Consider the following 19,841-nt stretch of genomic DNA (forward strand, 5'->3'; position numbering starts at 1 on the left):
TGTGAAGGAAGTTAACCAAGTGAAATCTGTGGGAAGAACATTCCAGGCAGAGGGAATCACTAGAGCAAAGGCCCTAAAGCTGAAGTATTCCTGGCAAGTTTGGGAAACAGCAAAGAGGCCAGCGTGGCTGGAGCAGAGTGAGCGAAGGAGGGAGTAGTAAGAGATGAGATCAGGAAAGTAATACAGACCCAGATTATTTCACGGCTTTTCTCTGAGTGAAATGGGGAGCCATTGCTGACCAGAGAAATGACATGAGCTGATTTACATTTTAAAAGGGTAACTCAGGCTGGAAACAAATGGAAGAGATCAAAGGTGGGTGGAAGGAGACCTGTAAAGAGGCTGCTGCTGTTAATCAGCTGAGAAATGATGATCATGACTTGGACCAGAGTGGGGGCCTTGGATGGAGTGAGAGATGGTAGAATTCTGGATATATTTTGAAGGAAAGCCAACAGGATTTCCAGACAGATTGGAAGGGGGTTGTGGGAGAAAGAGAGGAGTCTAGGATGAATCTAAGGTGAAACAGCTTTTTGTTGTTCGTTTGTTTGTTTTTGGAGTAGGGATGGAGGTAAGGTCAGAATTCCAGTTTCAGACAGATAAATTTTGAGATGACTAGTAGATATCCAAGAGGAGATGTCCAATAGATAATAGAATATTTACATCTAGACTTTGAAAGAGAAATCTGGACTGGAAATGTAAATCAGGGAGTTGTCAGCACATACATGGTAATTAAAACCATGGGTTGGAGTAAGATACCCCAAGGGAGTGAGTATAGATAATTTCTTGAGTTAATTGCATGTATTTGATGTTATTTGCACAGCGAGTATATAAAGATAAATACATAAATACAGTCTTTTCTCAAGGAGCTCTTGATTTGTATTTGGCTACACAGGTTGTGCATAGGTCCAGAGGATGCCATTCACGTAAACTACAATGTCTGGAGATGTGTACCACAATGGCCGGTGGAAGGGAGAGGGACACAGTGTGGAGAGACAAATTTTTATATATTCTTATCTATTACTAGACATAGTATGGTAGGCTAAATGCAATTTTTGATATACGTAATGGAATTCTAATGGAATATAACTGATGTATGTAATGAAGTTGTCGAGAAAGGAATGGTGACTTGACTTAGTGATGAGAAGGCAGAGTAAATTTACAATACCCTGTTCTCAAATAATGTATGTTAGAACAGATCAATGTGTAATACAGTATAATAACATTGTGTATAGTTAAAATAAAAATTAAAACCTTAATTGAAGGATCACTCAACATTGTCCTTTAATAAAATATTTTCAAGGCTATTTTCAGGTACCTAGTTGATCTTCTGCATTCTCTCATACCACTGCTAAAAATGTTACTGAAGCCTATTGCAACACTGTTCCTCGGTGAAGACAGATGTGGAGAGGAAAGGAAGGCATAGGAGTGACACCAGCATTCTAGATTTCTATAATTTAGGTGGCGTAGTGGTTAAGAGCTATGTCTGCTAACCAAAAGGTCAGCAGTTTGAATCCACCAGGCTCTCCTTGGAAACCCTATGGGGCAGTTCTACTCTGTCCTATAGGGTTGCTATGAGTCGGAGTCGACTCGACGGCAATGGGTTTGGTTTGGTATTAGGAGTTAGCAGGAGTGGGGCATGACTCACACTAGATCAGTGCATGAATGTAGTAACTCATTCTCCATTGTCTCCGTTCTATGTCCTAGATTGTAAAGAGAGGGGTAAAATATGAGTCTTCTGCCTTATGTTGTGGAGTCTGTGGGTGGTGCAAACAGTTGGTGGTTTGAATCCACCCAGTAGTGTCTTGGAAGAAAAAAACAAAAACCAAAACAAACCCACTGCCGTCAAGTCGATTCCGACTCATAGTGACCCTATAGAACAGAGTAGAACTGCCCCACAGAGTTTCCCAGGAGCGCCAGGTGGATTTGAACTGCCAACCTTTTGGATAGCAGCCATAGCTCTTAACCACTACACCACCATGCCTGGTGATATACTTCCAAAAAATCAGCCATTGAAAACCCTATGGAATGCAGTTCTACTCTGACACACATGGGGTCATCATGAGTCAAAGTCGGCTGGCTGGCAACTGCTTGTTTTGGCCTCGTATTGTAAACATTTTAAACCTCCAGAACGAAAAAGAACAACCTCATCACTTCTGGGAAGTGATGCCTTTGATGTGGTTTTTTACTGCTAGCTCTGAGGAAAAAGAATATTGTTGAGTTATAAGATATCAGCCAGTGGTCTTTGGCAAAGTGGGTGAGAATTGTAGGAACTACTTCCTGGTGAATATATATATGTGTATACACACACTCACACACACACATATATAACTCATGCATATATGCATATACATACATATATATAATTTACAGATAGTTTTCACCTCACAGAAATCAGCCTTGTGACTGTGATTTAGGACAAGTTATCCCAAATATAAAGAAAACTCAGGCCACAGATGAATTAAAATTTTAATTTAAAAATTAAAATATTTGTATTTTTTGTCATCAGTGTTACAAGAACGATAACATAGTTCTTTGAGCAAGGTTTACAATTTGGAATAAAAGTGAATAGTTATGCAAGACTAGAATTGATGCAGAGCATAAATAGCAACATTTCATACTGTAAATAAAAAAGAAGCCTGTTGTTGCCATTCTGACTCATAGCAATCCTATAGGACAGAGTAGGACTGCCCCATAGGGTTTCCAAGGCTGTAATCTTTATGGAAGCAGACTGCCACATCTTTCTCCCACAGAGTGGCTGCTGGTTCCAACTGTAAATAACAACACTAAATCACTGAACCTGAAACGTAGTTTTTTGCATGTTGCTATTTTATGCCCACTGTCTTCTGTCTACAGTAAGGCCTTTCTCGACGTGTACTTCTGTGCCCACCTTTGAAATCCTTCAGCCTTTCTGGCACCATTGACACTGCATCAGGCTCTGTTCCCCCAGCACCTAGCACAATGTACACACACAGCTCTCAATTACCATTTGTCAATCTATTGGGTGCTGATTAATTGGTTGCCTTCTCACATTTATATAGTGGCTCAACATTTGGATATGTGATCAACAGTATTGCAATTCTATATTCAAGTACTCCTTGTGCTTTATTCCTAACATTTTCATGAACATTTCTCTGTCCTTATCTGCTTATGTGTATAATGCTCAAACTAATGAATTAAATGTGGAACAAACAGCTGCCAATTCAGTTTTTTTCTTTTAAAGAGAAATAACTGACATAACAGCATGTGCTGAAACCTGAATCAGCATTCATTTATTTATACAACAAATATTTATTGAGCTCACTGAGTGCCAGCCATTGTGCAAAGCGATGGGATGAAAAGGCAAATGAGTAGATGGAGTCTCTACCCTCATGGAGCTTTCAGACAAGAAATCAGACAGTTGCAGTGCTGTGTAATAATAGAAGTTCAGGGTACTATGGAAGCACTTGGAAGGGCTCCTTTATCAGTTAGAAGGAGGTTCCACTGCAAGTGGCAGAAAACTCAAGTAGCAGTAGTTTAAAGGAGATGGAAATTTATTTTTCTCTAGCATAAATGTCTGGAAGTAGACAACAGCATGTCACAACATTAGTAACTACTTCTATCTTGTTGCTCTGCTGTGTGTGCCCTCCATGCCCAAAGTTACCTCATTGTCCAAGATGGCTGCCCCAACCCTATGCCTGCATTCCACCAGCAAGAAGGTAGAAGAGGGAGGAGAGGAACAAGCTCTCTACGTTTGAAGTACTTCTCAGAAGTTGCTCAAACCACTTCCACTTATATCCCATTGGCCAGAACTTGGTCACATGGTAATGCCTAGCAGCAAGGGAGGCTGGGAAATGCAATTTTTTTTTTTTTTTTTCAGGGTAGCAAGAAAGAAGAGGGGTAAATACTCGGGGACAACTAATAGTCTCCACAGACTTTCTGGGGAAATGGTTGTATAAATTGAGATCTGAAGGATAGGAGGATCCTCAGATGAAGTGTTATGTGTGTATCTGTCCTCACAGGAAGACAAAATTCTGGCGAAAAAGGCCATGGAATTGAACATTGAGAAGAAACTGTTCTTTTGCCCATATGACTACAATCATTACATGATAGTGTTTGTATCATTAGGAAAAGTTAGGTTATATCAGAGAAAGGAAGGTAAGTGAAGCTAATGTTCAGTACAGTTTTGTGACTAAATAGGCCAGGAGACCTTCTCAGAAAAGACGGAGACTTGGAGAAGGGTTTTTAGTAGGTGATTTTTTCCCTTTCCCAGCAATATTGGTTCTGGTGAAGACATGTACTTGAGCCAGGACAAAAAGGAGCATTCAGGGGATACCCCAAGGTACAGGTTCAGGGGATATCCCATGACTTTCTCTGCCATACCTATGGTAGAGCCACATGACCAGTGTCATTTGAATCCTACAGAAATAGGCATGCTCACTGTTATGGATTAAATTGTGTCCTCCAAAAAAAATGTGTTGTAAATCCTAACCTCTATGCCTGTAGAGGAGCCCTGGTGGCACAGTGGTTAAGAGCTCAGCGGCTAACTGAAAGATTTACAGTTCTAATCCACCAGCCGCTCCTTGGAAACCCTATGGAGCAGTTGTCCTCTGTCCTATAGGGTTGCTATGAGTTGGAATCGACTCGATGGCAATGGGTTTTTGTTTTATGCCTGTAGATGTAATCCCATTTGGGAACAGGATTTTCTAAGTTATGTTAATGAGGCCATATCAGTGTAGAGTCTGTTGTATTATTATTTTTTTTATTGTGCTTAGGTGAAAGTTTACAACTCAAGTTAGTTTCTCATACAATAATTTATACACACATTGTTATGTGACCTTAGTTGCTGTCCCTATAATGTGACCGCACATTCCTCCTGTCCACCTCGAATTTCCTGTGTCCATTCAACCAGCTCCTATCCCTTTCTGCCTTCTCATCTCCCCTCTTGACAGGAGCTGCCCATTTAGTCTTGTATATCTACTTGAACTAAGAAACACTCTTCACAATATCGTTTTATGTCTTATAGTCTAATCTATTCTTTCTCTGAAGAGTTGGCTTCAGGAATGGTTTTGGTTCTTGGTTAGCAGAGAGTCTGGGGGCCGTGTCTTCTGGGATTCCTCCAGTCTCAGTCAAACCATTAAGTCTGGTCTTTTTGCTAGAATTTGAGTTCTGCACCCTACTTTTCTCCCGCTCCATCAGGGACTCTCTGTTGTGTTCCCTGTCAGGGCAGTCTTTGGTGGTAGCCGGGAACCATCTAGTTCTTCTGGTCTCTAGAGTGTGTTTTAAATCATTCACTTTTGAAATATAAAGGAGAGGGTTGGGCACAGAAGAAGATAGACACAGGAGGAAGACCAATACGATCTGAAGACTACAGAGGCAGACCAGCCTACAAGCCCAGGAGTGCAAGGATGACCAGCTAGAGGAACTGAGACAAGGATTTTCCCCCAGAGCAGGCAGAGAGAGAGTCTTCCACTAGAGCCAGTGCCCTGAATTCAGACTTCTAGCCTACTAACTGTGAGAAAATAAATTTCGGTTTTTTAAAGCCACCCACTTTTTTTTGTTAGAGCAGCACTAAGAAATTAAGACACTCACTAGTGGCATCAATATGTAGGAGCATTGAAAACATTTGTTGTTATTAGGTCCCATCGAGTCGCTTCTGACTCATAGCAACACTATATGCAACAGAAGGAAACACTCACTGCCCGCTCCTGCACCATTCTTACAATTGTTGTTATGCTTAAGCCCATTGTTGCAGCCACTGTGTCAGTCCATCTCGTTGAGGGTCTTCCTCTTTTTCACTGACCCTCAGCTCTACCAAGCATGATGTCCTTCTCCAGAGACTGATCACTCCTGACAACATGTCCAAACTATGAGACGTAGTCTCTCCATCCTTGCTTCTAAGGAGCATTCTGGCTGTACTTCTTTCAAGACAGATTTTTTCGTTCTTTTGGCAGTACATGGTATATTCAATATTCTTCTCCAACACCACAACTCAAAAGCGTCAATTATTCTTCGGTCTTCTTTATTCATAGTCCAGCTTTCACATGCATATAAGGCGATTGAAAACACCATGGCTTGGGTCAGGCACACCTTAGTCCTCAAAGTGACATCTTTGACTTTCAACACTCCAAAGAGGTGTTTTGCAGCAGATTTGCCCAGTGCAATGTGTCTTTTGATTTCTTGACTGCTGCTTCCATGGGTGTTGATTGTGGATCCAAGTAAAATGAAATCCTTGACAACTTCAGTCTTTTCCCCATTTATCATGATGTTGCTTATTGGTCCAGTTGTGAGGATTTTTGTTTTCTTGATGTTGAGGTGTAATCCATACTGAAGGCTGTGGTCTTTGATTTTTGTCAGTAAGTGCTTCAAGCCCTCTTCACTTTCAGCAAGCAAGATTGTGTCATCTGCATAACACAGGTTGTTAATGAGCCTTCCTCCAATCCTGATGCCCCGTTCTTCTTCATATAGTCCAGCTTCTCAGATTATTTGCTCAGCATACAGATTGAGTAGGTAGGGTGAAAGGATGCTACCCTGCCTGACACACACCTTTCCTGACTTTAAACCACACAGTATCCCCTTGTTTTGTTTGAAAGACTGCCTCTTAGTTTATGTACAGGTTCCTCATGAGCACAATTAAGTGTTCTGGAATTCTCATTCTTTGCAATGTTATCCATAATTTGTTATAATCCACACAATCGAATGCCTTTGCATAGTCAATAAAACACAAGTAAACATCTTTCTGGTGTTCTCTGCTTTCAACCAAGATCCATCTGACATCAGCAATGATATCCCTGGTTCCACGTCCTCTTCTGAATCCAGCTTGAATTTCTGGCAATTCCCTGTCGATATGCTGCTGTAGCTGCTTTTGAATGATCTTCAGCAAAATTTTGCTTGCATGTGATATTAATGATATTGTTCGATACTTTCTGCATTCAGTGGGATCACCTGCCTTGGGAATAGGCGTAAATATAGATCTCTTCCAACTGGTTGGCTGGGTAGCTGTCTTCCCAATTTCTTAGCATAGACGAGTGAGTACTTCCAGTGCTACATCCATTTGTTGAAACATCTCAGTTGGTATTCCATCAATTCCTGGAGGCTTGTTTTTTGCCAGTGCCTTCAGTGCAGTTCATATGGTACCTCCTGAAATGGCTGAACATCGACCAGTTCTTTTTGGTATATGAAAACATTTACAATATGATGATTTCACAATATCAGTCTACTCTGAGGCCTCCTTAATTTTTATAAGGTCAATCCATTAGTCTTTGTCTAATTTAAACAAATATAATAGCAATTCTTATTTGCTTATTATTGTGATAAATCAGCAGTTGCCACAAATGAAAATAACAAAAGGAACGTTTGAACTTCCTTATGTACAATATGTTACATGGGGAAAATATATGTTTTAAAATGTTTTTCTAATTACTCTCATACTATAGTTTGGTTAAGTTTTGATTCTGCTTTTTAGTCACAAAATGAATGCAAGATACAAATAGCCCAAGCCATTTAAAAATAAGCAAACCTTGAAGATATTTTATCTTTAAAATGAGTGTCTATTGTCCTGGTTTAAAGATCAAACACAAATTTAAATTTAAGATCAGCTAGAGAGTTTATAAGAGAAGTGTGAGTCTAAATCTATTTTTTTTAAAGAAAGTGGTTCTATGGTTGATGGTTGACAGTACAATTTTTGCATTATGCATGGGTGGAGGAGAATAAACCATTTTATTGTGTGTCCATCTGTAGTTGGTAAGTTTAATAAATGCCAGTTTAGTGATACAAAATTTCTACGTCTGGTTTGTCTTGATATTGATGTGTCTTGAATTGGCAATGAAGATGGTTTATAAAATAAACCAAAAACCAAACTCATTGCCATCGGGTCGATTCTGACTCATAGTGACCCTATAAGAAAGAGTAGAACTGCCCCGTAGGGTTTCCAAAGCTATGATCTTTATAGAAGCAGACTGCCACATCTTTCTCCTGCAAAGCGACTGCTGGGTTCAAACCAATGACCTTTTGGTTAGCAGCTGAGCACTTTACCCACTGCACCACCAGGGCTTCCGGATTACAAAATAGACTCTGATATTTCGGACTCATGTTCTTTCCTATGTTAGATGTTCAACTTCATGAGAAAAAAGAAATTATTAAAATCTATGTTAAAAAAAGCAAACCAGTTGCTATTGAGTCAGTCTCGACTCATGGTTAACTGCCTGTATTTCAGAGTAGAACTGTGCTCCATAGAGTTTTCAATGGCTGTGATCTTTTGGAAGTAGATCAGCAGGACTTTCTTCTGAGGTGCCTCTAGGCAGACTTAAACCGTTTACCTTTTGGTTAGTTGCCGAGAGTTTAACTGTTTGCACCACCCAGGGACTTCTATTCTGTATTAACCCATGCATTGTTTAGTTTGTGACTTCATATTAGCTAATAGAACTACCAAGAAGTACACGATACAGTTCAGTTTCTTAAGTTCACTTCTAGCCTGTGGTCACATGTTTCATCTGATTCATTTTTGTGATTATCTTTATAAGTAATAATCAGAGTTTCATGGTCCTTAGTATTCAGTGGAAGACAGCAAGCATCTATTTCTAACCTGAGTGAAAACGGATTTATCTCTGAACTATTATCTACAATCAAACCTCCATGTCATTTCCAACATATCTGTTCTCTCTGCTTATATTTTGTTGCCATCTTGAATTCTACAAAAATATTTGTTTCGAGTAAAAATAACACTGAATGAATAACACAGAGAGATTCTGAACCTAACTCATTATGGATGACAATTTAAGTCACGTTTTCTGACTGACCAAGTCATAGTCTGACATATGGATATTGATGCTTTCCGACTTGTAGAGGACATCCAGGATGTCCGTGTTGTGATAAAGAGATGGTTCTTTTACTGGTAACCAAAGGGCGGGGGCAAGGCATTAATGCTCATGTGTTTACACGTGAACAAGTATGATTGGGAGCAGTGGGAGGAATGAATGGACAGATCATTAGATCATTGGGAGAACATATTAACAGAGGTTAATATCACTCCCATGCTTAAAATCCCTCAAAACATTTCAAGGGAACATGGAGTCCGTGAGTAATAAGAAAAAACAACAAATAAGCTTTTTTTTTTTTTGAAAAAGCCTTCATTGGCTCCTCATAGCCTATGAGATAAAGTGCAGATGCTTGAACATGACCTTGACCCTGGTTTACCTACCTTTCAACCTTATCTGTTGCTATCTCCTACCTTTAATCCTGGGCTACCACAATGCTCAAGCGCTTCCTTCCTCTTCCATTCTTTTTTTTTTTTTTTTCCTGTGCAATGTGTCTTTCCTCCATGCCTTATGCTCATGCTGTCTTTTTTCTGCCTGGAATCCCTTTCCCTACCTATCTACCTATTTAATTCCTCACTCCACCCCTGGCTGGGTCAGGGGCCTCTTTCTGATGTGCTCCTATAAAGTCTGAGCCTTGTACCTCTTCCCGTGCATTATTGTTTGTTATTGTGTGTCTGTTACCCTCACTGGACTCTATCCTCAATGCTAGACACATAGAAAGCACCCAATGAAACTTTGTTGAATGAAAAATGAATGTTTCAGTGTACACTAGAAGTTAGAAAATAATTTTAAGTAACCGTAAAACTATAATGATCTGCTGTAGTATCATGTATTATCAGAAATGTCCATTAGCACACAGGAAACTAGAACAATTTTGCAAATACACAAATTGTTGTTGTTGTTAGGTGCCGTTGAGTCGGCTCCAACTCATAGCAACCCTATAGGACAGAGTAGAACTGCCCCATAGAGTTTCCAAGGAGTGGCTGATGGATTTGAACTGCCGACCTTTTGGTTAGTAGCTGAGCTCTTAACCACTACACCATCCGGGCTCCAATAGGCAAATAGGTTTATATAAATGTAAACGAATCCTCCATGTTCTGCTATTAGCAATTGAATATATTGTTGGGATTGCTGATTCTTTTGGTAAACTTTTGTACTAACTAGTGCTATTTTGATGTTTAACGTTTTACTTTCTCTCTAATGCCAAGTCATTGGGAGAAGCTTTGTGTACTTGCTTTGTCATAATGGTTTTGAGTGTCTTGTTCCTTTACACTCATGAGGTGTCAGAAGTATACCTAATAGACACCTGCTACAGTGCCTGGTGAGAATGCAATTTCAAAAGTCTGAGTTTCCAGGGAAAATTTTGCATATAGTATACGAGGGCTTTTTCCTCTTCTAGCTAACATAGTAAATTTAAGTTAGAATTATAAGTAAAAACGTTCCAAGAATCAGAGTCAAGAATAAAAAATCAGATACATAAAATTGTTGTTAGCTGCTGTCGAGTTGGTTTCTGGCTCATGGTGATCCCATGCACAATGGAACTAAATGCTGCCAAGTCCTGTGCGATCCGTACGATCGGTTGCAGATAGGATCATTGTGATCCATAGGGTTTTCATTGGCTGATTTTCAGCAGTAGACCACTAGGCTGAGTCTGGAAGCTCTGCTGAAACCTGCTCAGCATCAAAGCAACACACAAGCCTCTACTGACAGACAGTGGTGGCTGTGCTTAAGGTGCATTGGCTGGAAATTGAACCAGAGTCTCCCTCACGGAAGGCAAGAATTCTACCACCAACCCACCAAGTTCTCACCCTTAGACTCGTACCTTTACAGATAAAGGAATTGATGCCCCCAGGGTAAATTACCATTCCCTGGAGACACCAGGACTAAAATCACCTGATTCTTACTTCAAGGTGAATGAATTTCCAAGCAAAGGAAAATACATTGAGATCTTACCGGTTAGAAGAAAGAGATCCATCCAGGCAATCTTGAGAAAAAGGACTTACTAATAAAGTTAAAACGGCGTAAGAAGCTTTGCCATTGTGCCCAGCAATTCGGTTACCTCTGTTCCTCTATGCCTTTCTCCTCCCATCTTGAGGCAGTGAGACTCTGATTGTGTCAGTGACTTGGTTACCAACCACTAAGGAGCATTTCTGCCGGGAAGCCTTTGGCACTGATACCAATATTGGATCCTATTAGTTTTAGTCAAAGTAAGACGGTTGTTTTGGTCAATGCATATGACGTTGCAAACTATAGCGGGCTTACGCAGGAAGTACTTCCTACGACTTCTGCAGAAACAAAGCAGACCTTTGGGAGGGTACAGGTGTTTTGAATTTCTGGACCTAACTGGTATGGGGAGTAAAGGACAATTGTGTCTATAAATATGAAATGGGGAAGATGAACTAAATCAGTGGAAGCTCAGATGGAGTTTGTTTGAAAATGGAAAGAGATAAATGCTCTGACCATAAAAAACTACTCACAAATACTGCAACGTGGCCTTGGGCAAGTCAGTTAAACTCTCTGAGCCTCAGTTTGATTATCTTAAATTAAAGATGATAATAATGCATACTTTGCCCAGTAGTTGCGCATATAAGTTGTGATGTATATTAAATAGCCATTGCTCTCAAGGGGCTCCATGTAAGATAATCGTTATGATTATTACTACTACAGTACTACAGCAACTACTACTAAAATTGCATTGCCACTACTTCTATTACATGTCAGTAGTTTGTAGTAAATGAGCCATCTCCTCTGCTCAGTTAGACAACAGGAGGGAGGGCTTTACAATTGATTTGCAAGATGCTGTAAAAGTTTATTCACACTGCAATAATTAAGGTCTTGGGCTCTGTGGGTTAAGGAATTAAGACTACTTCCTAGCTGTGATACCTTAGACAAGTTATTTAACTTTTGTGCCTCAATTATCTCATCTGTAAAATGGGAATAAGGATACCTCCTATCACACTGAGTTCTTGTGAGGATTACACAAGACAACCTAAGCAATGCGTAGAACAATGTCTGGCACGTAATAAGCAGTCAATAAGTGTTCTCTATTTAGCTATTAATGTATTGATATGTATTAAACCATAAACCCATTATCATTGATTCCGACTCATAGCAACCCTCTAGGACAGAGTAGAACTGCCCCGTAGAGTTTCCAAGGAGCGCCTGGTGGATTTGAACTGCTGACCCTTTGGTTAGCGGCCGTAGCACTTAACAAACATGCCACCAGGGTTCCCTTGATATGTATTGGACCCCGATAATTACCTTGTGAGATAGGCAGTATCATTTTCTTTATTTCACGGATACTAAAACTGAGGTTCATGATTTGCCATATTAGTAAATTAGGGGAGTACTCAAAGATCCTTCCTTCCCTCTTTTTCTTCTTTCTTTTCTTTCTTCCTTTCTTTCCACATCTACTTAATTATTGAGCTGGACTAAGATACAATAATTCCTGCCCAGTCAATTGGGATTTAGGGCTTCTGATTGCATTTTCTTTCCCCTACAGCCCCGTTCCCCTGCTTGTGCCAGAGCACTTGTAAGAAAGTGCTCACTCACATAGCTTGCTCCCACTGAAATGAATTCATATGGTGCTTTTGTTTTTTGCCACTAGCCTACTACTGTTAGCTGTCATGTCCAAAGTCCTAAGTTCTTTAATTGAATTTTCATAGATGAGAAATCAATAGGGTCAAGGAAATAAGAACCAGTGTTTATTGGACTTTTCTTTAACATCTTTCAGGTCTTGTGGAAATTTGCTTGATGCACCCTCTTGATGTGGTGAAAACCAGGTAAGGTTCTGCATGAACAAGTTTTATTGACTTTGGCTGATATCCAAGTTCAGATCTGTCAGAACACTAAATGCTAGAACTTGTCCCAGACTGGTAGCTTCTCCCTATAATGGCATTTATATTTACTTCTTAAAGAAAATACTATTTGACAGATAAAATGTGAACAGTGAAAAGCATTTCTGGAGAGAGGTCATCTGAAGGTATGTAATATTTTACTGCCTTCACATGAAAACCATACGGTATGATTTGTGGCTATGCTGGTAAATGAGCTAAATTTATCAAAATGATGTAAGGACTAAACTTTATCCACTGAATTATGACAGTGCACTTTCATTTGGCATTGTATATAACAGAATTGCTACTTAATAGTCAGCATTTTGGTGTAAGACTCCAAAATTTCAAGTAAGTTTCTTAAACGGTGCTTAAAGACTTTATTCCTATGACTGTTTGGCAATGCAAAACGCCATATTTCCAGGAACATTCATTTGCTCTTAAAGAGAGATACAAAACAGGGCAAAGAACCTTACGAGTTTTAATATGATCTTGAGCAATTAAAAAAGTTAAACCTATGGCTAAATTACTGAACTCTCTTTTTCAAATCAGAAGCTCTTAGAGTATACTGAAAGTTTCCATTTATTTGCATTGTGTATAAAACACAGGAGCACCATGCCTAGGTTGGAGCTTAGTAGCAAAAGGTGCCATGCAACAATGGTGTCAAACAGAGCCTGACTGCCAAAATTAGGAAATACTTGATGAGTCAGCCTGGTTATAGGGTGGGCCACGTTGCTTAATCTACCTAGAGGCAGCAGAGTCTTAGACTGGTTGCTGAAAGCAGGGGAAGATAACTGTAACCTGCAAATAATATTACATTTCTAGTAGAAAAGGAGCTGTGGTGCTGCTCTATTGCTCACCAAAAGGTTGGTGGTTCGAAGCCACCCAGCCACTCTTTGGGAGAAAGACCTGGTGATCTCCTTTTCTAAAGATTATAGCCAAGAAAACTCTATGGGGCGGTTCTACTCTGTGACATGGAGTCACTATGGGTCAGAATTGACTAGAGGCCCCCCAGCAACAACCACAAGAGAAGTAGAGAAGATGGAAATTTGGCCCCAAGTCACAAAAGTCAAACAGAGAAAGAAGAAACCCACAAAATATATTCAAATGCATGATGTGTACACCCCTGCAGTCATGTTTTTACAGGGTTTGGAGACAGAAAGCAAAACTGACTAGCATTTCTTCTTTAAAGTCTATGTTAACTTTCCTTGAAAAGTGAGAATATTGTTGCTAGTCTCACTGAGGAATAAATTGTCTTTTTCATTTCAGAGTAATTTCCTAAATTAATCAAGTGTTCAAACGAGAATATAGGAGAAATAAAAATGGTTTAAACAAGACATTATACTGAAATTATGGTCACTCCCTCACTCCCTCAATTCTTATTTAGCAAATATTTATTCAGTATCTAGTGTATATTGGCTTCAGGCTAGCCCTGCCCTCAAAGAGCTCACATTCTGATGAACTAATAGGATTCTCATCACAATGAACTTCAAAGACTGTATCATTTTGTTGTACTGGAATCGAATTGAGTATTTCTTGGAATGGATGTACCAGGATGCTAGGGCTTTACATCATCTGTGTTATATAGATATTTTCATTGAAAATGGCATTCATGCTCTGACTGGGATCACAACAGAGGGTCCTGGACAGAGCCAGCGAAGGGTGTAGAAAAAAATTCTAACACACACAAAAGAAGACCAGATTTACTGGCCTGACAGAGACTGGAGAAAACCTGAGAGTGTGAACCCCAGACACCCTTTTAGCTCAGTGGTGAAGTCATTCCCGAGGTTCACCGTTCAGTGGGGATTGGACAGCCCCATAAAACAGAACGGACTAAGAGGCACAGCAGTCCAGGGACAAGGACTAGAAGGCAGGAGGGGACAGGAAAGCTGGTAATAGGGAACCCAAGGTTGAGAAGTGTCAATGTTGACATGTCATGGGGTTGTTAACCATTGTCATAGGGCAATATGTGTACTAACTGTTCAATGAGAAACTCTTTGTTCTGTAAACCTTAATCTAAAGTACAAAAAAAAAAAAAAGAATTATCTATGTAAGAGCAAATTGACAATAGCAACTCAAAAGGTTTGATGGGAAGCCTAGGCAACAGTGAGTTGAAGATAATGGTGATGGAATAATCTGGAAAAGGATAGTGAGAATAGCAGCACAACTGGAAGAACGTAATAGATGTCACTGAATTGCACATGTAGAAATTTTTGAAATGGTGTATCTTTGGCTATGTATATTTTCACCAAAAAAAAAGGTCCTCCAAGGTTGAGAAGGGAGAGTGTTGATATGTCATGGGGTTGTTAACTAATGTCATAAAACAATATGTGTACTGACTGTTTAATGAGAAACTATTTGTTCTGTAAACCTTCATCTAAAGTACAATAAAAAAAAAATTAAAAAAAGAAAATGGCATTCATCCTGGGGAACATCTAGCTCAATTGGCATAACATAGTTTATAAAGAAAATGTTGTACATCCTACTTGGGTAAGTAGCGTCTGAGGTCTTAAAAGCTTGCTAGTGGCCATCTAACATATTCCACTGGTCTCACCCCATCTGGAGAAAGAGAGAATGAAGAAAACCAAAGACACAGGAGAAAGATTAGTCCAAAGGACTAATGGACCACAACTACCACAGCCCCCACTAGACTGAGTCCAGCACAACTAGATGGTGCCTGGCTACCACCACTGACTGCTCTGACTGGGATCACAATAGAGGGTCCTGGAGAGCTGGAGAAAAATGTAGAACAAAATTCTAACTCACAAAAAAAAAAAAAAAGACCAGATTTACTGGTCTGACAGAGACTGGAGAAACCTCAGGAGTATGGCCCCCGGACACCCTTTTAAGCTTAGTAATGAAGTCACTCCTGAGGTTCACCCGTCAGCCAAAGATTAGACAGGACCATAAAACAAAACGAGACTAAAGGGGCACACCAGCCCAGGGGCAAGGCCTAGAAGGCAGGAGGGAACAGGAAAACTGGTAATAGGGAACCTAAGTCGAGAAGGGGAGAATGTTGACATGTTGTGGGGGTGGGAACCAATATCACAAAACAATATGAGTGTTAATTGTTTAATGAGAAACTAATTTGCTCTGTAAACCCTCATCTAAAATACAATAAAAGAAAATGGCATTCATTGGTTGGAATTAGTCACATGCTCTTGCCTAACTTCAAGGGGAGGCGAGGAAATACAATCTTCCTGGTGCCCTGAAGGAGAGGGGGCCTGTTATTGGATAGTATTTGACCTGCATAACAATAAAAAGAATACTGAATAAAGACCTGCAATTGTAAACTGAAAGCTCAAAATAGGTGTAACCGACTTTGTAACAGAAGTAGAATACGCAAGACTGGTAGATTTATCACTTGGGCACTAATACAGAAGTGACACAGAGTGGACGGAAGTAGACTCAAATGCTAGAATCTTATCACTGTTACGTTATACAGGAGATGGCTACATTTCTAAATAGAAGTAAATTCATACCCATGTAACAGAATTGATCACTTTCAGAGTGAAAACATAATGGAAAAAAAAAAAAACCCGTGAAGGAAGAACTTGGAAATAAATGTTTAGAATTTGTTGCCTTTCATTCAGCAGAGAAAAGGACTAGACTCAAATAGAACCCAAGGAGAAAAGACTAGACTTCAAGAAGTAAACACGTTTATTTTGCCGTACTCCCAGCACATGTGATACTATGGAAAATGAGCCATACCCACATTCAGATTAATTCAGCGTACCTCACTTCAACTCATAATATCCAAGGAGAGGCAAAAACAGCCCTGAAAAAAAAACTGTGAAGTAAGTGAGGTTTGACCTGGCACATCCCATGCTCCACTTTGGCAATACCTATAACAACTCAGAACCCAGTGCTCTTGGAACACCATGTCACTAAGGAAAGTGACCTGCTAGAATCACTAATGCGAAATGATTTCATGTATTATATCAGTTTGTAGTTTTTATTATTTCATTTTTTATGAAATAATAAATGTACCTTATGTAAAATTCAAATAATACTCCAAGCCTTGTGTCAATCAAGATAGGCTAGGTTATGCTGCTGTAACAACAACAAGAAGACCCAAATCTCAGTGGGTTACAGTAGCAAGAACTTTTTTCTCACTCCCACTACATGTCCAAATGCATGGGAGACCCTGCTCATTGAAGTGACTCAGGTTGACAGAAGCTCAGTTCACCATATGCTCTCACAGTCTCCATAGCTGGAAGAATAGAGCTGAAGGGTCCGGTACTGGCAAAGTTCTGACCAAAAGTGTAACTTCCTCCCTAACTCGTTGTCAAGAAGTAATCACTTGACCATACCTGGACAACAAGAGGGAGAGGAAATACAATTCTCCAAGATGATCTGAAGGAGAGAGGAACTGCATATCATTATGCCACAGTCATGTCTTATAAGCATAATCGTCATTCCCATACCCAGTCCTCTCCAACCCCTACCCCAGTTCCGTTTTCCAGAGGTAAGGGTCTTTGACTCTTTTAGCTACTTCTGTTATAATACTTGCAAATTTTCAAATACTATGCTTCTACTGCTCTTTCTTGATTTGTCAATTTTAAATATATCCATGACATTTCTAATTGTAACCTGCCCCTACTTCCCCTCCCCACATCTGACCCATTATTGGTGGTTACGTTATTTTGACGATAATCAATTGTTTAAATTATTTTGACTATGCAAATATTGTTCACTGTGGAACCAAATGGCATTCCATGGTTTATGTTCTTGGAGTTCATTATTGCCCCAGATTTTCATGTCTTCAATTTCCTATAGGGCTATTGTTAATTGCTACCTCTTCCCAGATGTTTCAGTGGGTCCCTTTTTAATACTATTTTCCATGTGATCAAACTCAGAGAAAATGAGGGGGTGTGACTTGTTGAATGCAGGTTTTATGGCAATGACCTGGCTTTTTTGTTAGGTGACACCCCCGCCGCCCCACCAATATTTAGAGATCTTTCTTGAGATATTGTTTCTCTGGTGAAGAATCCTTCGGTTAAAGCTGTATGTGGTGGAGGGTCCCACTAAATTCCCATCATTATCATATTCTTAGTATTGTGACACTTTCTACCCACTATGCCTAGTGACCCCCAGTCTGGAGCTGCTCTGGTTCAATCTCTTCATAGAATAAACCTCAAATCTCTTGCAGGGTGGGGAGGTGGGAGACAAGTATGTATATGGACTGTCCACCAATACCCCTGTTTACAATCACATGCCCCCCACCGTCTAAGGTATGTGATGTCTTCAAGGCCTGAGGCTTTCCTGGGTTCTTACTGGTATCCCCTTCTGCAGGTACTTAGGATGCAGCTCCCTGTGCCCTGCTAAATCAGTTACCAATCCTCTGTCCATTTCCATCTTACAAAAATGTGTTGACATACACACTCACTGTTTTCTGTCTCATCCTGTATGTCCTTATGGGCTTATAATTATTATTCTTTTACTGTTTGTATTAGTTAGGGTCCAACAGGAAAATAAAAACTACTCTGAGTATTTTAAACAATGGGAACTCAATGCAAAGAACTGATTATAGAGATGATAGAATTGTTGAGGCGCCAACAGAGAATGGTGAGGCAACTCAGAGATTAGCAATAGCACCACTACCCCAGGCTGGAGGGACAAACGGAGGAGGTGGTGCTACCACAGCCCAAGAGCCAGCGGTCCTGGTGGAAGCTAGAACCTAGTAGCCTCAGAGGAGTCCAGCCACTGCCAGATTCACGCCTGAGGCAGAGAGGGAGTGGAGAAGTACTTGGTTTTCTCCCTTCTCCCCACCCTTCAATCTCCCACCAGTGACTCCTATTATCTGAACCCACCCAACTGACATGGGAGCCTGGGAAGTGCAGCCTTACAGGGATCAGTTTACCTGAAATAGAGAGCAGAACAAGAGAAGAGCAACGAATGGATCTGAAGACAATCAGAACCGGGATTGACACTCCATCAATTTAGTGTGATATGGAGAAAGAGATGAGATGAACATGGGCTTCCAATCCAGCATGTTTAATCGGGACTCTCTTTGCATTTTAAAAGATTAGAAATCATAACTGGTAAATCTTCTATGGAATTATTTCAGGCCCTGTGGCACTTGGCTAAGGAGACCTGGTGACACAGTGGTTAAAGTGCTCGTTTGCTAATCAAAAGGTCAGTGGTTCGAACCCACCAGCCACTCCCAGGGAGAAAGATGTGGCAGCCTACTTCCATAAAGATTTACAGGCTTGGAAACCCTGTGGGGCAGTTCTGCTCTGTCCTATAGGGTCGCTATGAGTTGGAATCCGCTCAACAGCAGTGGGTTTGGTGGGTTTAGGGCACTTGGCTGAGTGGGTGGAGGCCCCCTTGGCAGCCCTGAGAACTCTGTACTTAGGAAACAGCTTACTCTGTTCCGTGTAAGTGTAGCTCCAGGGATAGACTTTAGTCGAACATAGGCAAGTCACATGACAATTGGCTTGTTCTGAATGTCCCCACCTGATTTTAATGAGGAGATATATCTAAGATACTATACATAGGCAGTTATGCAGAATCAAAGTCCACTTTGAGATTCTCCCCACAGACTGCCATATACACATATACAAGCAGGACTTTGTGTACAATTGTGGGTGGACCCCAGGTTAAGAACTCATGGCTGCAAATAACAAAAGACCCTATTTATTTGTATAACTAGAAAGACCAAAGGAGGGTGGTTCCTGGCCTCATATGCTCATATTCACCAGGGGTTCAAATGAAATAATCAGTAAATCAGAAATCTCTCTCTCTTCCCACCCCTTCTGTCCTCTCCCCTTCCCTCCCCTCCTCTTCCTTCCTTTCCCCCTTCTTCTCTCCCTTCCCTCTTTTTCTTTCTCTCTTTCCCCTTCCCTTCCCCCCACTTCAGCTTCCCTTTCCCGATGTCTAGGCTTCATTTTGGGGTGGCCTCCCTCTCTTGGCACCAAAATGATCCTGGCAGCTTCAGGCTTACATGGGCCTTGGTGTTTGCACTCTCTCTTAGAGACACAAGTTTACCTAGTGGTTAAGAGCTCTGCCTATAGAGTCAGGTTGCCTGGATTCAAATCCTAACTCCCTTCCTTACTTACCTGTGTGACCTCAGGTGAGTTATTTAACTTCCCTGTAACTCAGAGCCCTCTTTTAAATGGGGACAATAATGACATCTACATCATTATGAGAAATGAGTTTATATATATTTTATATAGTTTTGTATCATATATTAATATATTATTAACATATATATAAA

General features: G+C 40.4%; 1 protein-coding gene across 1 annotated transcript in view; it reads left to right on the forward strand.

Annotated features, from left to right (window-relative positions):
* The window catches only part of SLC25A21 (solute carrier family 25 member 21), a 384,144-nt gene that overhangs the window by 134,326 nt on the left and 229,977 nt on the right, over positions 1-19,841 (forward strand). Inside the window, exon 3 of the mRNA XM_023731445.1 lies at positions 12,523-12,571. Within this exon, the coding sequence (XP_023587213.1) occupies positions 12,523-12,571 (49 nt within the window). The remainder of the gene's footprint in view (positions 1-12,522; positions 12,572-19,841) is intronic.

The sequence above is a fragment of the Trichechus manatus genome, unplaced genomic scaffold (assembly GCF_000243295.1).
Source record: "Trichechus manatus latirostris isolate Lorelei unplaced genomic scaffold, TriManLat1.0 scaffold00043, whole genome shotgun sequence".
NCBI classification, from domain to species: Eukaryota; Metazoa; Chordata; class Mammalia; order Sirenia; family Trichechidae; genus Trichechus; species Trichechus manatus.